This window comes from Lampetra fluviatilis, chromosome 40, assembly GCF_964198595.1.
Source record: "Lampetra fluviatilis chromosome 40, kcLamFluv1.1, whole genome shotgun sequence".
Lineage (NCBI taxonomy): Eukaryota > Metazoa > Chordata > Hyperoartia > Petromyzontiformes > Petromyzontidae > Lampetra > Lampetra fluviatilis.
The window spans coordinates 2,477,665-2,496,861 of record NC_136314.1 but is presented as its reverse complement, the minus strand read 5'-3'; the positions used below and the strand labels follow the sequence as shown (position 1 = coordinate 2,496,861).

General features: G+C 45.4%; 1 protein-coding gene across 1 annotated transcript in view; it reads left to right on the top strand.

Annotated features, from left to right (window-relative positions):
* Positions 1-19,197, top strand: part of LOC144946117 (uncharacterized) — a 77,175-nt gene that overhangs the window by 53,686 nt on the left and 4,292 nt on the right. Inside the window, exons 18-30 of the mRNA XM_078874871.1 lie at positions 773-889; positions 1,280-1,456; positions 1,686-1,722; positions 2,765-2,926; positions 3,537-4,816; positions 7,596-7,668; positions 8,291-8,403; positions 9,945-10,576; positions 11,958-12,211; positions 13,766-13,999; positions 14,786-15,115; positions 16,448-16,489; positions 18,499-18,737. Coding sequence (XP_078730997.1) covers positions 773-889; positions 1,280-1,456; positions 1,686-1,722; positions 2,765-2,926; positions 3,537-4,816; positions 7,596-7,668; positions 8,291-8,403; positions 9,945-10,576; positions 11,958-12,211; positions 13,766-13,999; positions 14,786-15,115; positions 16,448-16,489; positions 18,499-18,737 — 3,690 coding nt within the window. The remainder of the gene's footprint in view (positions 1-772; positions 890-1,279; positions 1,457-1,685; positions 1,723-2,764; positions 2,927-3,536; positions 4,817-7,595; positions 7,669-8,290; positions 8,404-9,944; positions 10,577-11,957; positions 12,212-13,765; positions 14,000-14,785; positions 15,116-16,447; positions 16,490-18,498; positions 18,738-19,197) is intronic.

Genomic DNA, 19,197 nt, shown 5'->3' with positions numbered 1-19,197 from the left:
ATTTTGAGATTAGATTGAATGCAGAGGCTTTCTATGTTGCTATGTTTGCATGTATTATATGCACACACGTTTAAATTGTCATTAATTCTTTAAGATGATCCATGGTTATGATGATGGCAGTCCCAAATGTTGAGCTCTATATTAAATGTATTTGTGTTCATTAGATATAATTTGTATGCTCTTGTTTATACGGTGATTTATTTGTCATGGGAATTGGTTCCATATTGAAAATGACTGAAGCGTTGAAGCAGATGTTTACACTTAAAGCTCTGAGATGCAGTGCTTTGTACAGCTCACGTACCTTAGGTGTAGCCACAGGTGAAATGTGTCACACCGTGGGTGTGTTTGCAGTTAACAATGTATCATTCTGCATCAGAGAATGGCTTCGGAAGACGTCACAGAATTACTTTTGAAATCACTTCAAATTAGGCCTCCTTATCAACTCTAAATATCCAACTTCAAGGCTCATAGCTGGAATTATCCAAATAAAGTGAAGGAAAACAACTACTTAACGTGATGTTTTTGTTCAGTCATCTTGGGCTGACACCATAAACTCACGACACTCGAGAACTTTGTTGAATCATCGGTGTGTGATCGGATTCGAGCCCAGGATTTCAATGCTGCCAGCTCATTGCTGTAGCCCTTAATACCAGCAGCTGGCCGTCTTACACGATGGCTTGTTTTTAAAATGGTTTGTCCTTTCCGCCCCCGCTTGCTTGGAGTGTGGTTGTAAGCTGCTTTCTCACGCGCATTCTGCATTGTTTCGCTGAAGGTTTCAGAAGAGGGAGATAAGGTCGTTGAATGCCAAATGGAAACGCACAACCACAAGACGGTCACCTTTCAATTTGAGCCAGATTATGACGACCCAGAGGAGATTGCGGATTACATGGTATGCCATCTTAAATGCGGACACAATTTACCGTTAATGTGCAGCATTCGCACGCGGCAATTTGTCGCCCTCATCGCCTCACAGCGCGGTAATGTTTTCTAAATTTAATTATGGGATGCGTCAGCATTACATTTCCTTCGGGCTTGTAAAATGTACATGATGAACATTAAATATGAGCGTTAGGTTCTGTTTTCAACCTGTAGTTGTCAGTTGGTAAATGTTGTTTTTGTGTCTCACGAAATAATATTTCTTGTATATGGTTAAATGCAGGGTTTGCTGCTGCTGGGTTCATTTACTAGGCCCACAGGAAAACCTTTGTTCGTGAAAAAACTATTCCATATTCATATGTCACGTTACAAATAGGTAATTCTATTTCATACGATGTTGTAGGTGGTGAACAACTTCATACTGGATTCGGAAAAGGAGATTTTCACGGAGCAAATTAAAGATATTGTGGAGAAGGTTGACGAGATGAACATCTGGGCGGTGAACGACGGAGACTGCACGGAGAGTCTCGATGGCACCAATGCCGATGGGGAAAAAGAGCCCACCAAACATCAATGCAAGGTAAATGCGCGCGCGGAACATGCGACCTCGCTGGAGCACACTGGCATCTTTCAATCGACACAAAACAGAATCGCGCTAGCAAGGCGAATTGCCGGTTTTGCTCTTGGCAAAATGTGTAATAGATTTTTTTAAAATTATTATTCAAGAGTTGACTCAGCAAATTGCACTGAACCTCTAAGAGCTGTCCTTGCAGTAAAAAAATTGGCATCTGTATGACAATTTTTTGCAGCATTCGTCAATGAAGACTCCGGGTTCACTTACCTGTGGTAAGCACAACTTTGCTCTGGATAACCAGAATCAACGCAGCTGTTTACACGCTCATACAGAAGGAATCCCATGCACATCAACATTTCCCGACTCGTTAAATAGAAAACAACTACAGAATCACTTGTATTGCAAACATTCTTGTACCATCACAAAGTTAAAACCTAATCTCATTAAAAAGCTGAAGTTGTCCAAGTGTGGATCCATTCTTCTCCAGTTTGTTCCATTCCATGCCAAAGGTGAATCTATTGTCGGCTTTATTTTTGCAATTTGCTTTTCTGAATTCATTTCCATGCCTTAAAATAAGCTGTTGTTTTGCATTTCCTATCATTTATATATACATATTAAATTTGAGTTTTTTTTATTTTATCCAAAATATATCTCGTAAACAGTTCATGTTTTTTTACAAAGATACATCTTAGAGTAGGACACATAGGTTAACTATGTATGATGAGCCCATGAATGTATATAGGTGTTTAATTTTCATTTCGTTATCTAATTATGAATAATCATATCGGTTATGAAAGCCTGCAATTAAAATAATAATTATTTCCATCTTTTTTATAATGTCTTTATTGAACCCGAAACCGCGATCATGACGGACGGAATAAAGCAAACATGCCGGATTTATTATTTGCATGATAATGTCAGCCAAATAGATGGTAACTTTATAGTCATGCCTAAATGGTCACATCTCACAGCTTAATCTAATCCAAAACGAAAAGACAACCATGTTATTGGTGAATATCCAGTTTAACAAACGACAACACGTTAGTAAATGAAGTACATTAATCTGACACTTGGGGGCTAAGAGGCATTCACTAATTCAGAAGGCTTTCCAAAACCTGCGCATGCCGCATGACCCCCATGAGGTGGTTTTTAATGACGCATATGGCTACAAGCATCATTGTCTGCAAGGCATTCCGTGTAAATGCTTTATTTAACATTGGGAATATCAAATTAGCGCCGCAGCGAGCCTAAGCTCATGCTCTTTGTGAGTATGCAATGAGTGTGTTTCTCATTTATTTTTGTTGTTGCTTCAAGGAGAAGCCACAAGACGCTCCACAGTGGTTCGCACGGGAGGCCGCAAGTTCATCGTGAGCCCAGTGCTTGAGAGTCAGCTGGAAGATATCGGCATTGAGGCCGACTCGACAACAGATGTATTTCCCACAGAGCCCTGGGTACCTGAAGCTACAAATGAAAACAGTGAGTCATCGCTGACTCATTCACTCGTCAGTATACCAGGGGGTGGTGAGTGAATCATGCTCCTATAATAATGTTGCTGGCCTACTGTTTTATGAAATATTGTCTCCAATTATAAAATTGTCTATCTATCAGTCCGCAATGCTTCACTGTGTTTCTCCAAGGCCGTACATTTGGACTCCGCTTTGAATGTTTTATTGGGAACAGTTATTGTTCATGTATTAAATTAATTTTGATGAAATTTGTATTTGTGTTTTAGCGTGCTCGTGAGAGGCCATACACTCTTCTTCTGCTTTGAATATCAAAATAATGGAATCAATTACTGTTGACATAGCTTCATGTTCAAGTTTCATCACTCTTTTTGCATAATTTGATAGGCTTAACAATTTTTTTTAGAACTGATTTTTGTGTTTAGTTTGTTGTCCTTCCCCCTCACCTCCGATTATCATAGTTGGCTACGTACGGTGCTGAATACATTTTACATAAATATACATTCAGCAACGTACAATTTAAATGTTGGTACGTGTGAAAAAAAAAACCAGGATTTGAAATTGAATTCAAGCAAATGACGAACAGCGACACTGCGTTTATCCTTGTTTTGTCACGCGTGCAGGAAGCGATGTCAGAGCGGGGCTGTCCAACTCGGACTCGGTCGTCAGCTTGAAACGGATGTTCGACGAGATGAGGAAGGGCTGCCAGCTGTCCGAGAGCCCCAACACGGCACCGCCGACTTTCCAAGCCGGCCCCCCGCCCTTCCTTCTCCTCTCCAGCCCCTCCGTAGAAAATGACGCAGCACCGCACGAGCTTTTCATAAGCGTTCCCAGCGCCGTCTGCCGAGAGTCGATCGCGGACGGCGTGGCAGAAATGCCGTCGCCCGAAGTATGTGTCGCTCTGGCAGAGGGGGGCGGCGGCGGCGGCGGCGGCGGCGGCGGCGGCGGCGCGTCGGTTGCGTGCGGCGCTCCGGACGCGTCCCTCCCTGTAGCTCCTCCGCCGGCAGAGCAGCAGCACGCACGGCAGCACTCGAGCGCCCACGTGCAGGTTCCCATGTCCCTGGCCATTACTGTTTTGGAAGCCCCTGTCGCTGCACTGAATGCGACGCCCCTCTTAGCCGTGAGCTCCTCTGGCTTCGAGCCATCCCCGTCGCTTGAGCACCAGCCGTGCGCGTTGATGTTGGCCGTAACCCCGGGCAGCGCCACGTTGCCGTGCGCACCCGTTCAGCCGCCCCAGTCCGGGCTGCCGGTAGCGGCCGACTCTCCCATGGTCTCCCCAGGGAGCATCTCGTACTCGGCTGTCGCGGGCGACGCGCAGACGCACGTCGCTCAAGCGAACTCCCAGACCGTGGAGTCGCAGCAAATCAATAGCGAAGTGTCCACATCCACATCTGAGCCGGACACCCCCAAGGTGCCCACCCAGGCTGGTAATATTAAGGACTTGGATGAGAAGCTGAGGACCCTGTTTCAGGACTCGTGCAGTTCTAGCTCGTCCGTGTCGTCTGCGACGTACGGCGATGGCCAGAAAGATCTCGCGGCCAGCGTCTCGGAAACTTGCGGTGCTGATCAAGGCGGCGCAGAATCGCCGAGCAAAACCACGGGCCTCCCCCTCCCCGCCGCCGCCACTTCTGCCGCCGCCGCTAATGCCGCCGCCGTTACGCCAGCCGGCACGCCATCCTGCCAGCAGAACGCGACCCCGTTCCCGCATGCCGCACTCGGAAGTGTTGCCTTCCCTCCCGCCCTAGCGTCGGCAGAGGAGTCTCTTCTGCCTGCGCTTCCCGACCAAGCTTGCAACCGGCCCCCAACCCCACCGGCCTCGTTCCTTCCCAGTGGTGACCCTGCTGGATTGCCTTTCCTTCCTGCCTGCCGTCCCCGAGCTCATTCCCTTTCTCCGTACGCACCTGTAAGTTGGAGTTGAGCCTAATTAGTCGATTCCCTTTTCTTGATTATGCAGCTGGGTGGGTGGCTTACTTTTACTACGTGCTAATCTTTGTGAGGGGGAGGCCCTTGTCCAATAGGATGCGGTAGCTTTGGAAGTAATGGAGACTTGAGTTTTAAGCATTTTTTTTAATACAGCAAATTCGATAAACAAAACATGTTATTGAATAGTGCTTCCCATTTGTAAACATGTTTTGTTACCAAATTATTTTGTTGGGTAGTACACATTAATTTTATTCGTGCAATTGATGCCCTCTGTTGAAATTTACTTAAAATTTCAAAGTGAGATTAACTCAATCGGTGATAGCAAAAGATCAATGTTAAATTTTGTGCTTTATACATCGTAATTAGGTCTGTCTAAACTTATCTCTGTGGAGCTTTCTGTGTTTCAAGTACTAAAATAATTAACCTAATACTGAAATAATGAAAATATAATTCGATTTATTATATTGGGCAAACAATGTATAGCTTATTAACACGTAGGCTTTCGCGACCAATATTATTCATAATAGACGTTTTTGGGTTAGATCGCGTTATTTATAAATGTGTCCTAACCCTCCACCACTCGACACGGCCAATCAGTAAAAAAGTGTCACGTTGACAAAAGACAAATAGTTCACTACTTTAGCCCACCGGTGTGTTGAAGAGTGAATCCACAACATTTAAAAAATTGAGTACGACGTTTCGCTGGTAATTACATCCAGCATCATCGGGCAGTTTGCCAGAATTCTGGCTAAAGTAGTGGAGCATTGCCCGATAATGTTGGATGTAATTACCATCTAAACGTCGTACTCAAAGATTATAAATGTTGTGGATTCACTCTTCAACACACCGGTGGGCTAAAGTAGTGAACTATTTGTCTTTTGTGAACGTGACACTTTTTTACTGATTGGCCGTGTCGTGTGGTGCAGGGTTACGACACATTTATAAATAACGCGATCTAACCCAATAACGTTTATTAATGTATAGCTTGCACACACCTGCCATTTTAGTTCATTAAAATAATGCAAATATGCAATGAATGTTTATTTTTATGAAGCAGAAAAGAAATTCCACCAATATCAGAATCCGCTACGCTCTCTGTGCCTATTTTTGAGACGCGCAAAATGTAAAAAGCAACACAAATTATGACCATGCCAGTCTTGCGAGACTGAAGTGCAATTTTCTAAAAACATGGCACGTCCTTGCATCCCAAGGACGTTCTGTTGATGCTGTAAATAAATCGGGCAGCTGATGACGTTCACGCAGATGCTGCCTGCATTGCCCCAACAACACCAACACAATTATTGCAGCAGAGTGACACATTCTTGTATTTCGGCAGAAACCAGCTGAATAGAGCATTATGTGGGAATTTTTACTATGCATGTACATTTTTTAATTTATCTCTCTCTTCCCTGGTTGGCCGAGTCTTCTTTGTGGATGCTGCTGCTTGTTCTTTTTATAGCGTCCAGCCGATATGGCAGCGAAAGTGCTCTCTGTGACTGCACAATCGCACTGACAGGTTGGGCAGATTCAGAGGAGCTTGGCACAGCTGTGACGATGCCAAAGCATTATGCCAACCACACCAGTGCCTTATCTTGCGTGTGATTATTGTTGACAAGTCATGTGATCTCAGCTTGTTATTTGTTACGCTTTTTTTCCCCAGGACGAACTGCTAGCTTGAACCCCTTTGACTGTTATTTATTTTCGCAGTTCGGTAATAGGTGATTTATGTTATAAATGACAACATTGCAGCTAATACTTGACTGCTAAGATTTTCATAGCAGTGGGCAGGTTAACATTTATTTTTAAAATCATAAGCTATAAGACAAAGTTGGCTTTACAGTCAAGATATGTATCTGGTTTCATACTGTGTGTGTATGTATGTTAAACTTCTCTCGCACAATGCGTAATCAACCGTGTTAATCAGAGGTGCATGTGTATTAATATATTTAGTGATTTAAAACCTTATTTAGTTTTATCCACTGTTTAGCATAACAGCTTTGGGGCATATACTGTTAGCAAGCACCTATTAAGAACAGCGTGGCACCCAAGGGGCTATTGTGACCAGATCTACGCATTCCCATTGTTTGGGTTTTTCGGTAAAGCCACGTAGATAGAATAAATAATAAAAATATTAACTATCAATCGTCTTGCTTGTGTTGCGATGTAAACGTGACTTTACTAAAAGACCCAAAGAATATGAATTCCTGCAGTCACGAAAGCTTTAAGTCAAGATTTAAGCATTTCCCAGTTGCCTTTTATCTCTGTTGTTGATGCTGACACTGTACTCATTTTAGGCTCAGTTGACCCAGGCACGACACAAACTAGGTTGATATTCCACAAGATATGAGTGTTAGGCACAGCGCGGATTGAAAGTGCAACGCTTAAATCGTAGCACAATGCATTAACAACTCCGCCCTTGCTCACTTTACTTTAATATATGTGATGCACTATCTTCATGGATGTGGGCATATTAAGAGCCAGTGTTTCAGTGGTATGAAAAAATGCACTAAGCGCTGACACAGACTAATGGTGTTTTTTCCATTTCAGTATTAGATTTCACACACTGATTGATACTGAATTGTGCACCAATACGTTTACGTGTTAAGCTTGGTCTCGTGCACAGAGTTGAAAATATTTAAATGTGCTTGAAACAAATGGAAAGACATAATCAGTCATGTCTACTGTTTAAAAAAATATGCTTCATGCAATTTTTGTCTTGTTGATATCTGCCTTGAACGGTGCCTATTATTTATTTCCAGGCTGTCGGTGGTGAATCTGGAGGTATTGGTCTTGATGAATTTTCACAACGATTCAGTATTTCAGATAATGAAAGTAAGTGCATCTTTTCTTCCGTGTATATCAGGCTTTATTTTTATATGGATGTTTATGGGCGGTGGGAGTGTATGTTATTCGTAAGTTGGCTATACAAGGCAATGATTTTTCTTGCCAGAGAGAAACATTTGGTTTTCATATGTAATTGGAGTATAATACAGGGCTGGAATGTATGTGTTTAATATTGTTCCATGACCATTAAGAGATTACAGCTTATTGTGTGTTTATGATACATTATACAAAGTGGACTGCCGTATTGGAAGCTGCAGTTTGGGATTTTAGCACTTGCCCAGCGTGTGTAATATATTCCTTGCCGATGCCAGGTGTGCCTTAATATAGAACGGGCAAACATTTACTGCCAAGTGCAATTTGATTAACTCCAATGACCACACATCAGTTGGATACAAATTTGCCCAAGTGCACGCTAAGGAACTTTGCATGCCTGCACAGAGCTCCACACCGAGACGCACGGCAATGCCGCGAGTGTAATCTTGAGCGTGTGTTGGCATCGGCACACGGCCTCGTACGTCGCATGATGATTATTCCTTCGAACGCCCAGTCCGTGCGAGGCCCTTGGAAATCTGTGTTAAACGAACTGATTGTCTCGGGTTTTGTTGCACAGTGGCGGCGATACGCGGGCAAGATTCCCAAGCGAGTGCCGGCGTGCAGTTGCGCCCGTCTGAAGCTCGCTTCGACGAGCGTCTCCAACCCGTCGTCAAACTTGGGCGGTTTCAGGTATTTTGTTTCCTCCTCTGCGTCAATGGCCCTTGGCTGTGTGGTGATGTCTCGCCCTTGATCTTTTCCCCCGGGGACACTCGCCGAGAAGCGACGTTCGTCCGCGTTCAGAGCATTCGGCTGCTATAAATGTCCACGTGATGGTAAGCCGCCACTTGGTTTAGCTATCGTTTGTGGCCAGGCCACTTCTGGAAAAGAGCTGTATAGCTCGGTGAATCTTCCCAGGTAAAGTAAAAAAAGTTGAGTGTAGTTTAGCATTGCTGTTAAGATACACGCAGTTCATTGACGCAAATGCTAGTTGGTCAGCATTTTGACCCCAGGATTTCCATTGGATATGTGTTTTTTTTTTCAAGACACAGGCAAAGCACAAACACTTCTTACCTTCTAGATGTGGACCTTGGCTGTGTCACCCGAGCTGCCTGACATGAGTTGAAATGCTTCGTTCATGAGATGAAAAATGTAAATGTTATGCCTGGACCAAAAGCGAGTTTTCACACTTTAACCTGGTCTGCCCTCGGAAACAGTCTTCAAGTCACTCAGGTTAATACATGAATCACATTGAACGTCGATTGTATCTCTCACTGAAGTCTATTCAATTTTGGATTTATATAGTGCCCTTTCCAGCGAAATCAACGGTCTTCAATGGTATAAACTTAAGACTAATAATTGGTTATTTGCTTGGGATAGCAGAATCTAACCCAAACATAAGCAACGTGTGCTTTTGAATCACCGTGTATTCTTACACCATGTCCCCCTTTTCATAGGTAAAGTGAAAATTAAGCCTAGAGTTCGCAATTTTCGGCAGTTGTCTCCTTGTGTGTCATCATCGTCATCATTAACGGTTGAATTGACATCATTGGACAGACTGCACATATAATTGTAATAGCTATGCCAGAACTAAACTCGCAACCTCTTTAGTACCAGAAGAAATGGCCTGACATTAAGCTCGTCTTAATTTGATTGTCATCGTTATGCACCCATTAGTTGATCGATTAAATTATTAGATTTTTTCACCCATGAATCGTTTTATATATTGCTTACAATCTGGCGAGATAGCTCTTGATTATTCCGTACGGTTTTGTTGAACCACACCGAGTGTTACCCTGGGACCCACAATTTCCCTGTGCGGACATTATCCATAACACCAGACATCGGAGCTGCATTTATTGAGTAGTAGCCGCACCCAACTGATGAGACTCAAGGCCAGTGGAAATAGGTTAAACTTTGCCCGGTATAACACGTTGCTGTCAAATATTCTTGCTGAAGAAGACCAGCGGTTAATGGACTCAAACATCGTATTTGGGCAATGAAAGCAATATGTTACGTGTTGAAATGTGTGTTTGATAAGTGTAGAAATCAACGACAGACAAAATTAACGTTCGCTTTTACATGGCCATTAAAACACATTTTGACCTCAGCGCTAATATGTTGGTTACATTTTGGCTTATTCACTTGCAGTAGGGCGTTTAGTTTAAATAGTACACGACATAGTTTCTTAGAGATTAACCAATTCACCTTCATTATAATTGGTACCACTGCAGGTGATTCCAGTGGCAGTGGAAACACCGCAGGAAGTGCAAACCGGCACCAAGGCGACTGCGGACCCCGGATCGGCGACAGTCGCTCCTTCCGTTGAAGAGATGGAAACGGGGCAAGTGCTGCGTAGACGCAGCGTGGACGAGCACACCGCCGCCGCTGACGGGAGCGGAAAGCTCGCTGCCGTTGGCGCGCAGATGGACGCGACCGCTGCCAAGGCCCCCGATTCCCACTCGGCAAACTCGGACCAACGAGCAAATCGTCGCGCAGGCTTCGAGAATTCGGCGCCTTCTCCCGTGCCCACGAACTCGACGGCGTGCCACGCCGAGGAGCAGGATGACGGCATCGCCGCGGTGCTAGCGGCGACGACGGCCAGCCAGACGCCCTCGAAGAAGGGGGTGGTTTCATTCCAGCCGATGGTCTCCGTCATTCCGGAGCAGAGTGCACCCGGAGACCAGGATGACAATGATGAGATGTACGCAAGCCTCGAGCCTCGCTCTGCAAGGATGGTGGAGCACCCTTACCATGAAGCCAGGGACTCGTCCGACGAACAGCGGTCGCCCTATTTAAGCAGCGACTTGGACTCGGATCCCGATGAGGGAGACCTAAAGAAGGAGCTGCAGAAACTCCGGGAGAGGTGAGACTGCGTCGATGGTCGACTTGTCTTTTGGCGTGGTTGTTGTCCCGCCAAGACCCCGAGCACAGACTGCGTGGTATCTTGCTCACCTGAAAAGCGGTGCTCACAAATGTGGTGGATGATTAATTTAAAAGTAAATACCCTCCAAACGTGAATGGTTTCATATTGCAGTGAAGTTTCCTGTTCATAACTGATGTCAATTGCGATGCTATTGTTTGTTGTTGTGCATTGGTTACATGAAGCACACCTTCAATAAAATAAAATTGGTACACACCTGCAATAATATTTGAAGCAATCACATTCCTGCGGAGGGAGCTGGTAGGAACGTTGGGTTGCTCGGTCAATGGCCAGGGTCAACGGCGGCGTGGTGTATTCCGCAAATATGGCCGACTGTGAGGGCAGGCACAAGCCGGCGTGAGTAGGTTAAACGTCGAGTTTTATAAGGGCACCACGTGGTGACCAGCCCCTTCCCACCTAGCCCCTCCCCACCCAGCCCCACCCCACCCTGTCCCACCCCACCCAGCCCCCACCCAGCCCCACCCTCCCCACCCAGCCCCTCCACCACCCTCCCCTCCCCACCCAGCCCCTCCCTGCACGACGGACACAATCCCCTGTGGGCTGGTGTAACCAGGAGGTTCCTACCAGTATTATATTGTAGTGCAGAGTTCAAACTGTTGGGCCTGCGCAAGATCAGTAATCAATGCCTTGATGAACAATCAAACTATTATACTCTTTGGGTCTTTCGGTAAAATCACGTCTATTATTTTTCTATCTCCATGACTTTACCGAAAGACCCATAGAGTATGAATTCCTGCAGTCACGAAAGCTTTAAGTCAAAATCAAACTATTGCTCTGCTCAAACAATGGGGTTGTGCTCATCTTTATTGACTGCTGTTGACCAGTGGTGGAATTTGCACACGTCTATGGCAGGGGAAAGTTTGTGCGGAATAACCTTTATTTTGCATGAACTTTTTCTCATCTTTTTGATCCAAACCGTCATTGGTAACCGGATCGAAGGAACTGAGTTAACGTTCGTGCTCGCGCTTCCTTGTGGGCCCGCTGAACTCTCGGCAGCACACTCCCCGCAACAGACGGCCGGACAAAACAACTCCGTCGCTTTGTAACCGAGCTCCGTCGTTTACGAAGAGCTTCCATCGGCCGAGTCATCGAGGGAGACACCCTTTGGGGGGGTGGTGTCCGCGCTCTGGAGTTGCCATTGCTCTGGCAATGGTTCCTCTGGCCGAAATCCCCAAATCCTGGCATTGTCCGTCGGCGCCGCAAAGTCCCCCGCGTTCGCGTGTTGCCAAACGTCCGCGCCGGCGTCAAGCCCCCCCCCCCCATCCCCCCCACCCCCCCTGCTTCTTTTCCATTCAACCCCCAGGCACCTGAAGGAGCTGTCGGAGCTCCAGACGCAGCAGAGGAGGGAAATGGAGGAGCTTTACGAGCACCTCGGGCGACTCCCGCCCACCCCCGCGGGACTGCCGCAGCTGGTGCCACCTTCCGGCCGGCGGTGGCGCAACGGCAAGGGCGCGCGGACGGCCAGGGCCGGAAAATTGCCACCAGGAGGAGGCGGCGGAGGAGGAGGAGTAGGCAGAGGCGAGCAGGCGCAAGCCACCGCGCCGTCGCCTGCCAGTGGCGAGTGACACCCCCCCCCCCAGCCATTCCCATGCGCCTCTTCTTTCTGTTCCCCCTCCGTGTTAGTAGCCGTGAATAATTAACAATGTCCGGCTGAGTGTGGAAGTGCTTTGTCCATTGTAAGCGATAAATTGGAAAGATTTAGCTTCGCACGTAATTAAATATAGACGTTAATGCATTCTGAGTAATTAGGAAAGGCATCCATTACCGAGCCAGAATGATTTATAAGTCGGAGAGTGGGAGGATAATTTTTTTTGTTAAATATACGTGCAAGGTTTTTATAAAGTGACCCTCTCGTTATTTGTTCCTTAAAAAAAAATTGGGATAGTGCCGAAATGGAAAAAAAGGCAACAATCCAGAACACAAGCAACAGATGTTGATGTCTAGCAATTCATAGGAGTGGGTAGATTGACGGCGTTTAATGAGCTTTCAAAATGATGTCCCATTGATGTTAGCAGTAGGCGTCCAGAAAAACAAACTGTCGCTTTGCATGGGAAATTGTGGAAACGGTGTGTTTATTTGAGCCTTTCTTACACGGCTTCCCTTGGGAAAGAAACCGAGTTTTCCCGTGCAGAAGCCAAGCTTCCTTTACAAAAACAAACATATTTTCTCTCATTAGTTGTGACGTGCTCTAATCAGCTGTTTCTGTAATTTTAACTTTCACTCGTTTGTTTTGTACTCACTGTACGAATCAACGTGGATACATGCTTAAAAGGGTGGTCACGTTTTGTGCGTGTTTTTGAGAATCAATGCCGAGTGGTTCAATGGGACGTTATGTTCATTGCAGTGCTTGCAACCATAGAATACGGGAATATAATGATTTGGTAATTTAAATATAGTAGGCCCCGTGTCTTCTCCTCAAATTGTGTCGATCACAGGAGGACTTAGCCTGGCAGATGGGTGAGGCGAGCATCCTACATTGGTGTGTGTGTGTAATAGAAATATCTAATAATAAGTGTTTGCGTTTGGAAGGAATCGCTTTACTTCACCACGCTGGTCAGTCTGGGTCCGGGAAGGGTGAGCAGCATAGACATGGCAACAAATGTCTTGCACAATATTGGGGCTTCGCTGCACCATCTGCTGCTCACAGTTTATACCCACAGCCTATGACGGCCGTTATGCATGCCATCTTAGCACTATCCAAGCTCGAAAAAACCTGCTTAGCTTCCGAGGTGTGACGAGAACCGGACGCATTCCGGGTGATTTTGACCGTAGGCAGTCTACGCACAACAGTGCTTGGGGAGGAAAGTAAAAAAACCCTCCAGTGTGCGACTGCGGTCATCCAGAATAGACAGTACAACGTGTAAACGACGCATTGCCCCGATCCGCAAATGCGAAGGAGACATCGAAGCGATGACACACTCCGCACCTCCTGACCCAGTCATCTGACTCAACCACCTGAATGTGAAATTGTAGTTGTAGCTCTGCATCTGCATCGGCCGTACGACAGGAAGAAGAAGAAGCACGCGGTGGTGTCTGGCGGATTGGGGGGGTGATGGGGTCTGTCGCTTCGATCGACGACGGACGACGACTGACAATCGTTTGCGACCGCAGGCGCGACCGGGCCCTCCTCGGCGTGCGGCACGGCGGGCACTTGGCTGGTGGACGCCGTCACCAGCCCGCTGGCGGTGGCACGGCCGGAGCTGAGCACGTGCCCCGCGGGGGTGCAGACCAAGCAGCCCAAGGCGCTGAGGCCCGCAGCGGCCGCTGCTGCCCCCGAGCAGGAGTGCGTGCAGAACGCCGTGCTCGGTGACGCATCGTTTTCGGGTCACGGTGGCAGCAGCCAAGGTAGGGAACCGCTGATCCTAAGGCACCAAGTAGCCTTCTTTTATTTGCTCGCGATGTTTTATGCGTTTTTGTATTGCTTTTGTGTTTTTTAAACGGCCGGTGGGGGTGGGGGGGCAGTGGTTTTGGCCAAAAGGAGAAGGTGACATGTTTTTAATTAAATCTGCTACGTTTGGGTTAAGTCCATCTTGTTTTGGACATGGCGTTGGACTTTTTCCATTGTTTCTGTGGGGACGATTGTTACGACTGTGTGTTTAACTTGAAAAGTTGCTTGATTTGCTGAACAAGTGCGCTTCGATGTTAAATCGCAATTTCTTCAAAGCACTTTATGTAGAACGGTTGTTTTATGTGAAAATAATGCTGACAACTTTGCGTTTACGGTATGGTGGTCTCATAATTGAGTAAAGAAAAAGTAAAAATGTTCTACTTTTGTAGTATTTGAACACCAGGGTTCGTTGTATCGCCTTTTTATTACTAATGTTATGAATCAATGTTGCGACACTTGTACCAAACACTGAATACTGCCTCGTTTTTGCACTGTAATAACCGTTCGAGTAATAAAAGATACATAAAATAGCTCTCAAGCCTGTGAAAGTATAGTTTACAAAAAAAGGAACAAAGTGTCTCGGATGGTCGGGACATGCACTCGCTCGCCACGCCGGGGGAGTCGCATGAGTCACGCCGTTCTTTCCGACGTCCGCACCTTTTGTGCACAGTTCCGCTGATTGAATATTTATCATTTGTTCTTAAGAGTCACATTACCTCTCTCTTGGCTGCACCCGACACCAGGGCGCTACGCGAGCAACGTCGGCCTGGCTCATGAGTGCCGCTGTCGCGACGTCCAGTGGTACTCTGACGCAGTGAGGCATTGGCGTTCCTTCCCCGGTGACGAAACCGCGTTCGCTGTCGCTTCGGCGTGCTGTCGTTTGGAGCGTGTACCGTTTGTCATTAACAACTTGACCTGTGAGAGTGTCTTCCTTCGTTTCCTTCCCCCCTCTTTTGTCTTACCTTCACCTGTAGGTTGGACACTTTTCCGCAAACCCTCCGAGAAAGTCGCCAATAAATCTAGTAGCAAACCTCGTACCAGATTCATCAGTGGATCCATGTCCTGGTCTATCTGTAATTGTTCTTCGTCTTAAACTCTAAACGTGCAGCTGTTGGCAGCTCTCCCCGATTGTACACAGGGTGGCGCTGCTGTGCCCGTCTGCACTTGAAGCCCTATAATAGTATTGGGCTCACATTCCATTGTTTCCACATCAACAGCCAAAACTTTTGGCTTCGGTTTAAAATAGTTGGACCACCCTTCACCGCAATGTTTCAGTCTTCACTCTGGTGATTCAATTTCCAGTAGTGAACAGGAATTGGCCGCTTTTAATTGTAACGTGGTTGGTCTAAACCGAAACGCATGCGCACGGAATTGATGTATCTTGACAGTTCAGCGTACAGTCATGGAGGCATGCGTAAACGAGGTATTTTGTGTAATGTCTACAGGCCGATTGATTCCTCACTTGACGGGTTCCCCTTGTGCGCGCACATGCATTCTTTGCACGTGAACTCGAATCCATTAGCGCTCCACCCACAAATCGCGTAAACAATCACCTTGACTGTTGCCAGTCCCAAGTCGAGATGACCTCCCCAAGTCCCCCACCCTTGTCGTTACCAGATGAGATGATCACGTGTGACCTCACTCGACGGAAATGTTTTCGTTGCACCGGGAACATTCACGCTTGGGTTCTTGGCAGCTGCGCGGACAATCCTCCGATTGCAGGCCCCCATTGACTAACTCTTATACTAGCGTAGTGCATTATGCCTCCATGCTGTGCTGAATTGCATTCACTCTTTGAGAAAGTTTGCAGATCTGGGAGGGCTGTCGGATTTGCTTGGCTCGCATTAATTTTCGTTTTTATTTCCCCCCCCCCCCACTCGCAATTCCCTCAAAAGAAGTGTTTATTTAAAATGTCTGTGAAAGAAATGTACATTTTAATTTCGTAAAGTGAATTTGTGTATGTTGTTAATGCCTAATTGTATTGAGGAGGGGGGAAATAAGTAATTCGTCCATTTGGTTTATTGTCTATTAAGATATAACATTTTTTTTTATCCGAAAGCCGCATGCAAAAGTATTCTTATTTGCATTCGCGTTCACTGCTTAAACAAATAAATAAACGTTTATTAAATATCGTGTTCCCGTTTGGTATTTATAAGTACAATAGTCGGCGCAGTATTACGTTATTGTACGGCATCGCTGTTAACCACACAGCACATAGACCTGTTTCCGGGGTCGGTCTGCTTTACGTACAGTGTCCGTGCAATTGCAACTTTTATCGCAATTGAAACTTTTATCCCAATTGGGGTTTTTTTTATTTTAAAATCACCGAGTGGTCATGCGTGCAGGGCAAGATCTACCCAGCGGTTTTTGCCTAACACTTGTGGTTTCTTTCCTTTGCTTTGCAGGGAACTCCCTAAGACGGTTTTGTCTAGGAAAAGATCGCAGTAGTAACTATCGGTCTTTTTCTCGTTCCTCCTCTATAGCTGCATGTGCCATTGTGCCTGTGTTTGTGTACGTGTGAGCTCCCTTTGTTATATTTTTTTTCACAGGGATCACACTGGGCTCCAAAAATGTGAAGGGAAATAAGAAAATGAAGCATTTTGTGATGGGAAGGGGTGGATCAAGTTATTTTATCCGAATTATATATAGAGAGATAAATAATTGCACCACATTTAAATGGTCCTATCGAAAGACCCAAAGAATATGGTCTCACCTCTCGAAGCAGGACTAATTGGGCGGAGAGCATTTCCCAATAATGGGGACGCTTTGTATCCTACAAATAATTAAGGTTATTTTCTGCACCTCCGATGAGCACGGTTGGCTACGTACGGTGCGAAAGAGGTTCTACATACATACAAGATTTTTAAAATACCATATTGTAATCAAATGTATATGTAATGAACACCTGAGATGTTTAGCAAATAACAAAGCTTGAGGCTTTAATTCACAATAAAGCTAATATTGTGTCATTTAATCAGTCACCATGAAGCACAGGTGGAAGGCCGCGAGGCTCTTTGGATGTGCAAGGCCGAATACATTTTTGTTTGCATTTTGACCACAAGTAATTGTGGTTAATGCACACATGATTCCTTGTAAAAAGGTTTCAGTTTTGTTGCCAGAAAAGAGGGGAAAACCCCTATTATTATATCTTGGTACTGGCAAAGGAGGTCTAAAGATGAAACTTGAAGATGTGATTTTGAGCACTTGGCTTTTAATGGGTTTTGCATGATTCCATTAAACAGATATATACGATACGCTTACAGCTTTATAATTGCTAGTGAACATATGCACACTTTCTTTTGATACCCACAGCTTAATTAGCGTGTGAAGATTGTTCCTGTGGAGAAGCTTTATTTTTTTCTGTTTAGTTTGGGTAACCTGGCTCACCCCAAATTCTGGCTAAATTGAGTCCGGCTTTGAGAGGTTTTATTAAGAACATTATTTGTTTTTCAGCTGTGCATCCTGTTGGATGTGTTAACAAATTCCATTGTCGTGCAATGGTTTTGTTCCAATCGCAGGAATCATTTTTGATCATCAAATAATTTATTCACGATGTACAATTTATTGCTGCCAAAAATACAGCAACGCCTTATTGTCATCCCTGATCATTGTTTAATGTGTTTTCGTTGGTGGGTATCTTAGCATGTCGATGTTTCTCTGTTTGAGTCCGTCTGTTATGGTTCCTTGGACATTTATTTTGTCACCGTTTGTGCAGGTTTTATTGCTTTCGGTGGAAGCGCGTGGCTCTGTTCTTGATTTTTTTGCTTGGCATCATTTGACGGACATCAGAATGCAACCCTTGTGCTCATGTTATGGTGGCAAGTATTGATCATCTGAAAGTTTTCTTCCCGTATATATGTGGCGTGATACTACACCGAATACAGTGAGGCCTGTAGTCGACTTTAATTTTTAGTGTATTAATATTTTGTACACTGCAGCAGACCTTGAATAATAAATAAGCTTATAATGAAACCAACGATTGTAAATTTGCTGTATAAAATGTGCATGGATGTGTAGTAATGGTTTTCTTTTAGTTTTTTTATCCTAGGTATTTGACATGAATACTAAAATTGCATAACGCCAGTCGACTTGAACAGAAACTGGGATCTAGCAGATGGAAGGAAGTGATGGCGATGTGTGGTAGAGTAGCCCTATCGGCCGAGGTCACCTCTTCAATTTGACTTGGAACACCCTAAAACTTATCTGAGCTCACTAAGATATTCAATGACACATTGAACTTTAATTGGAAAACATGTGGAGTAACATTTGCATAAAAATCCCTGTACAAGTGGATGTTGAGAGACAAATTACTTTAACATTCAGTCAAAGGCCTCATTGTATTTCGTTGTGCACAGTCCATCTCCATGCAATACAATAAAATATAACCTACTCAAATTAGTTTTTCCCTCTCCTCTTTTTCTGCATCTCTTTGCTGCGGACTTTAATCATCGCAAAGGGTCAAGGAGTTTCAGCGCCAACCAGCACGGCGGGCAAGCACAGGCTGCAGCGGCGGCGGCAGCGGCAGCAGCAGCAGCCCCGGGAAACAAGAAGGGCACCTTCACCGATGACCTGCACAAGCTCGTTGACGACTGGGCTAAGGACGCCACCAGCAGCACCAACAGCAGCATCAAGACAAAGCACGCGCAGAGTCGGCAGGATACGGCGGGCGGGCGGCCAAAGCCTTGCCAGTCAGAGGTAAAGCTCCGTCAAAAGAGAGGGGTTTATATATACAGGGTGCTTCGCAACAATGTTAACGCTTCTGAGAATATGCAACAATAAGGAATGTGCCCTCTGGGCTCTGGTGACCACCTGCAGAATATTCCAGGCATGTGTTGACAATGATGGCGAATAAGTGGAGACTCTGACTTTTTGAAGCTATTAACATTACATTTGTTATCATGTTACAGTGTATTTATTATCCATTCTTTTTCCATTCAAAACGATAGTCCCATATAAGTGTTAGAAAAAAAAAGCACCCTATATTTAGTTGCATCCGTTCCACAGCTCTATTGGGATTGTGTTATTGCCGTGGCGTCACACAGTGGGAAATCTCGCAGAGCGGCGTGTCGCCTCTGGTTAGCGCGCGGCTGGCTACGTACGGTGCGAACGAAGTGCAACATACACAATAGTACACTGCAGTCAATGAATTATTATA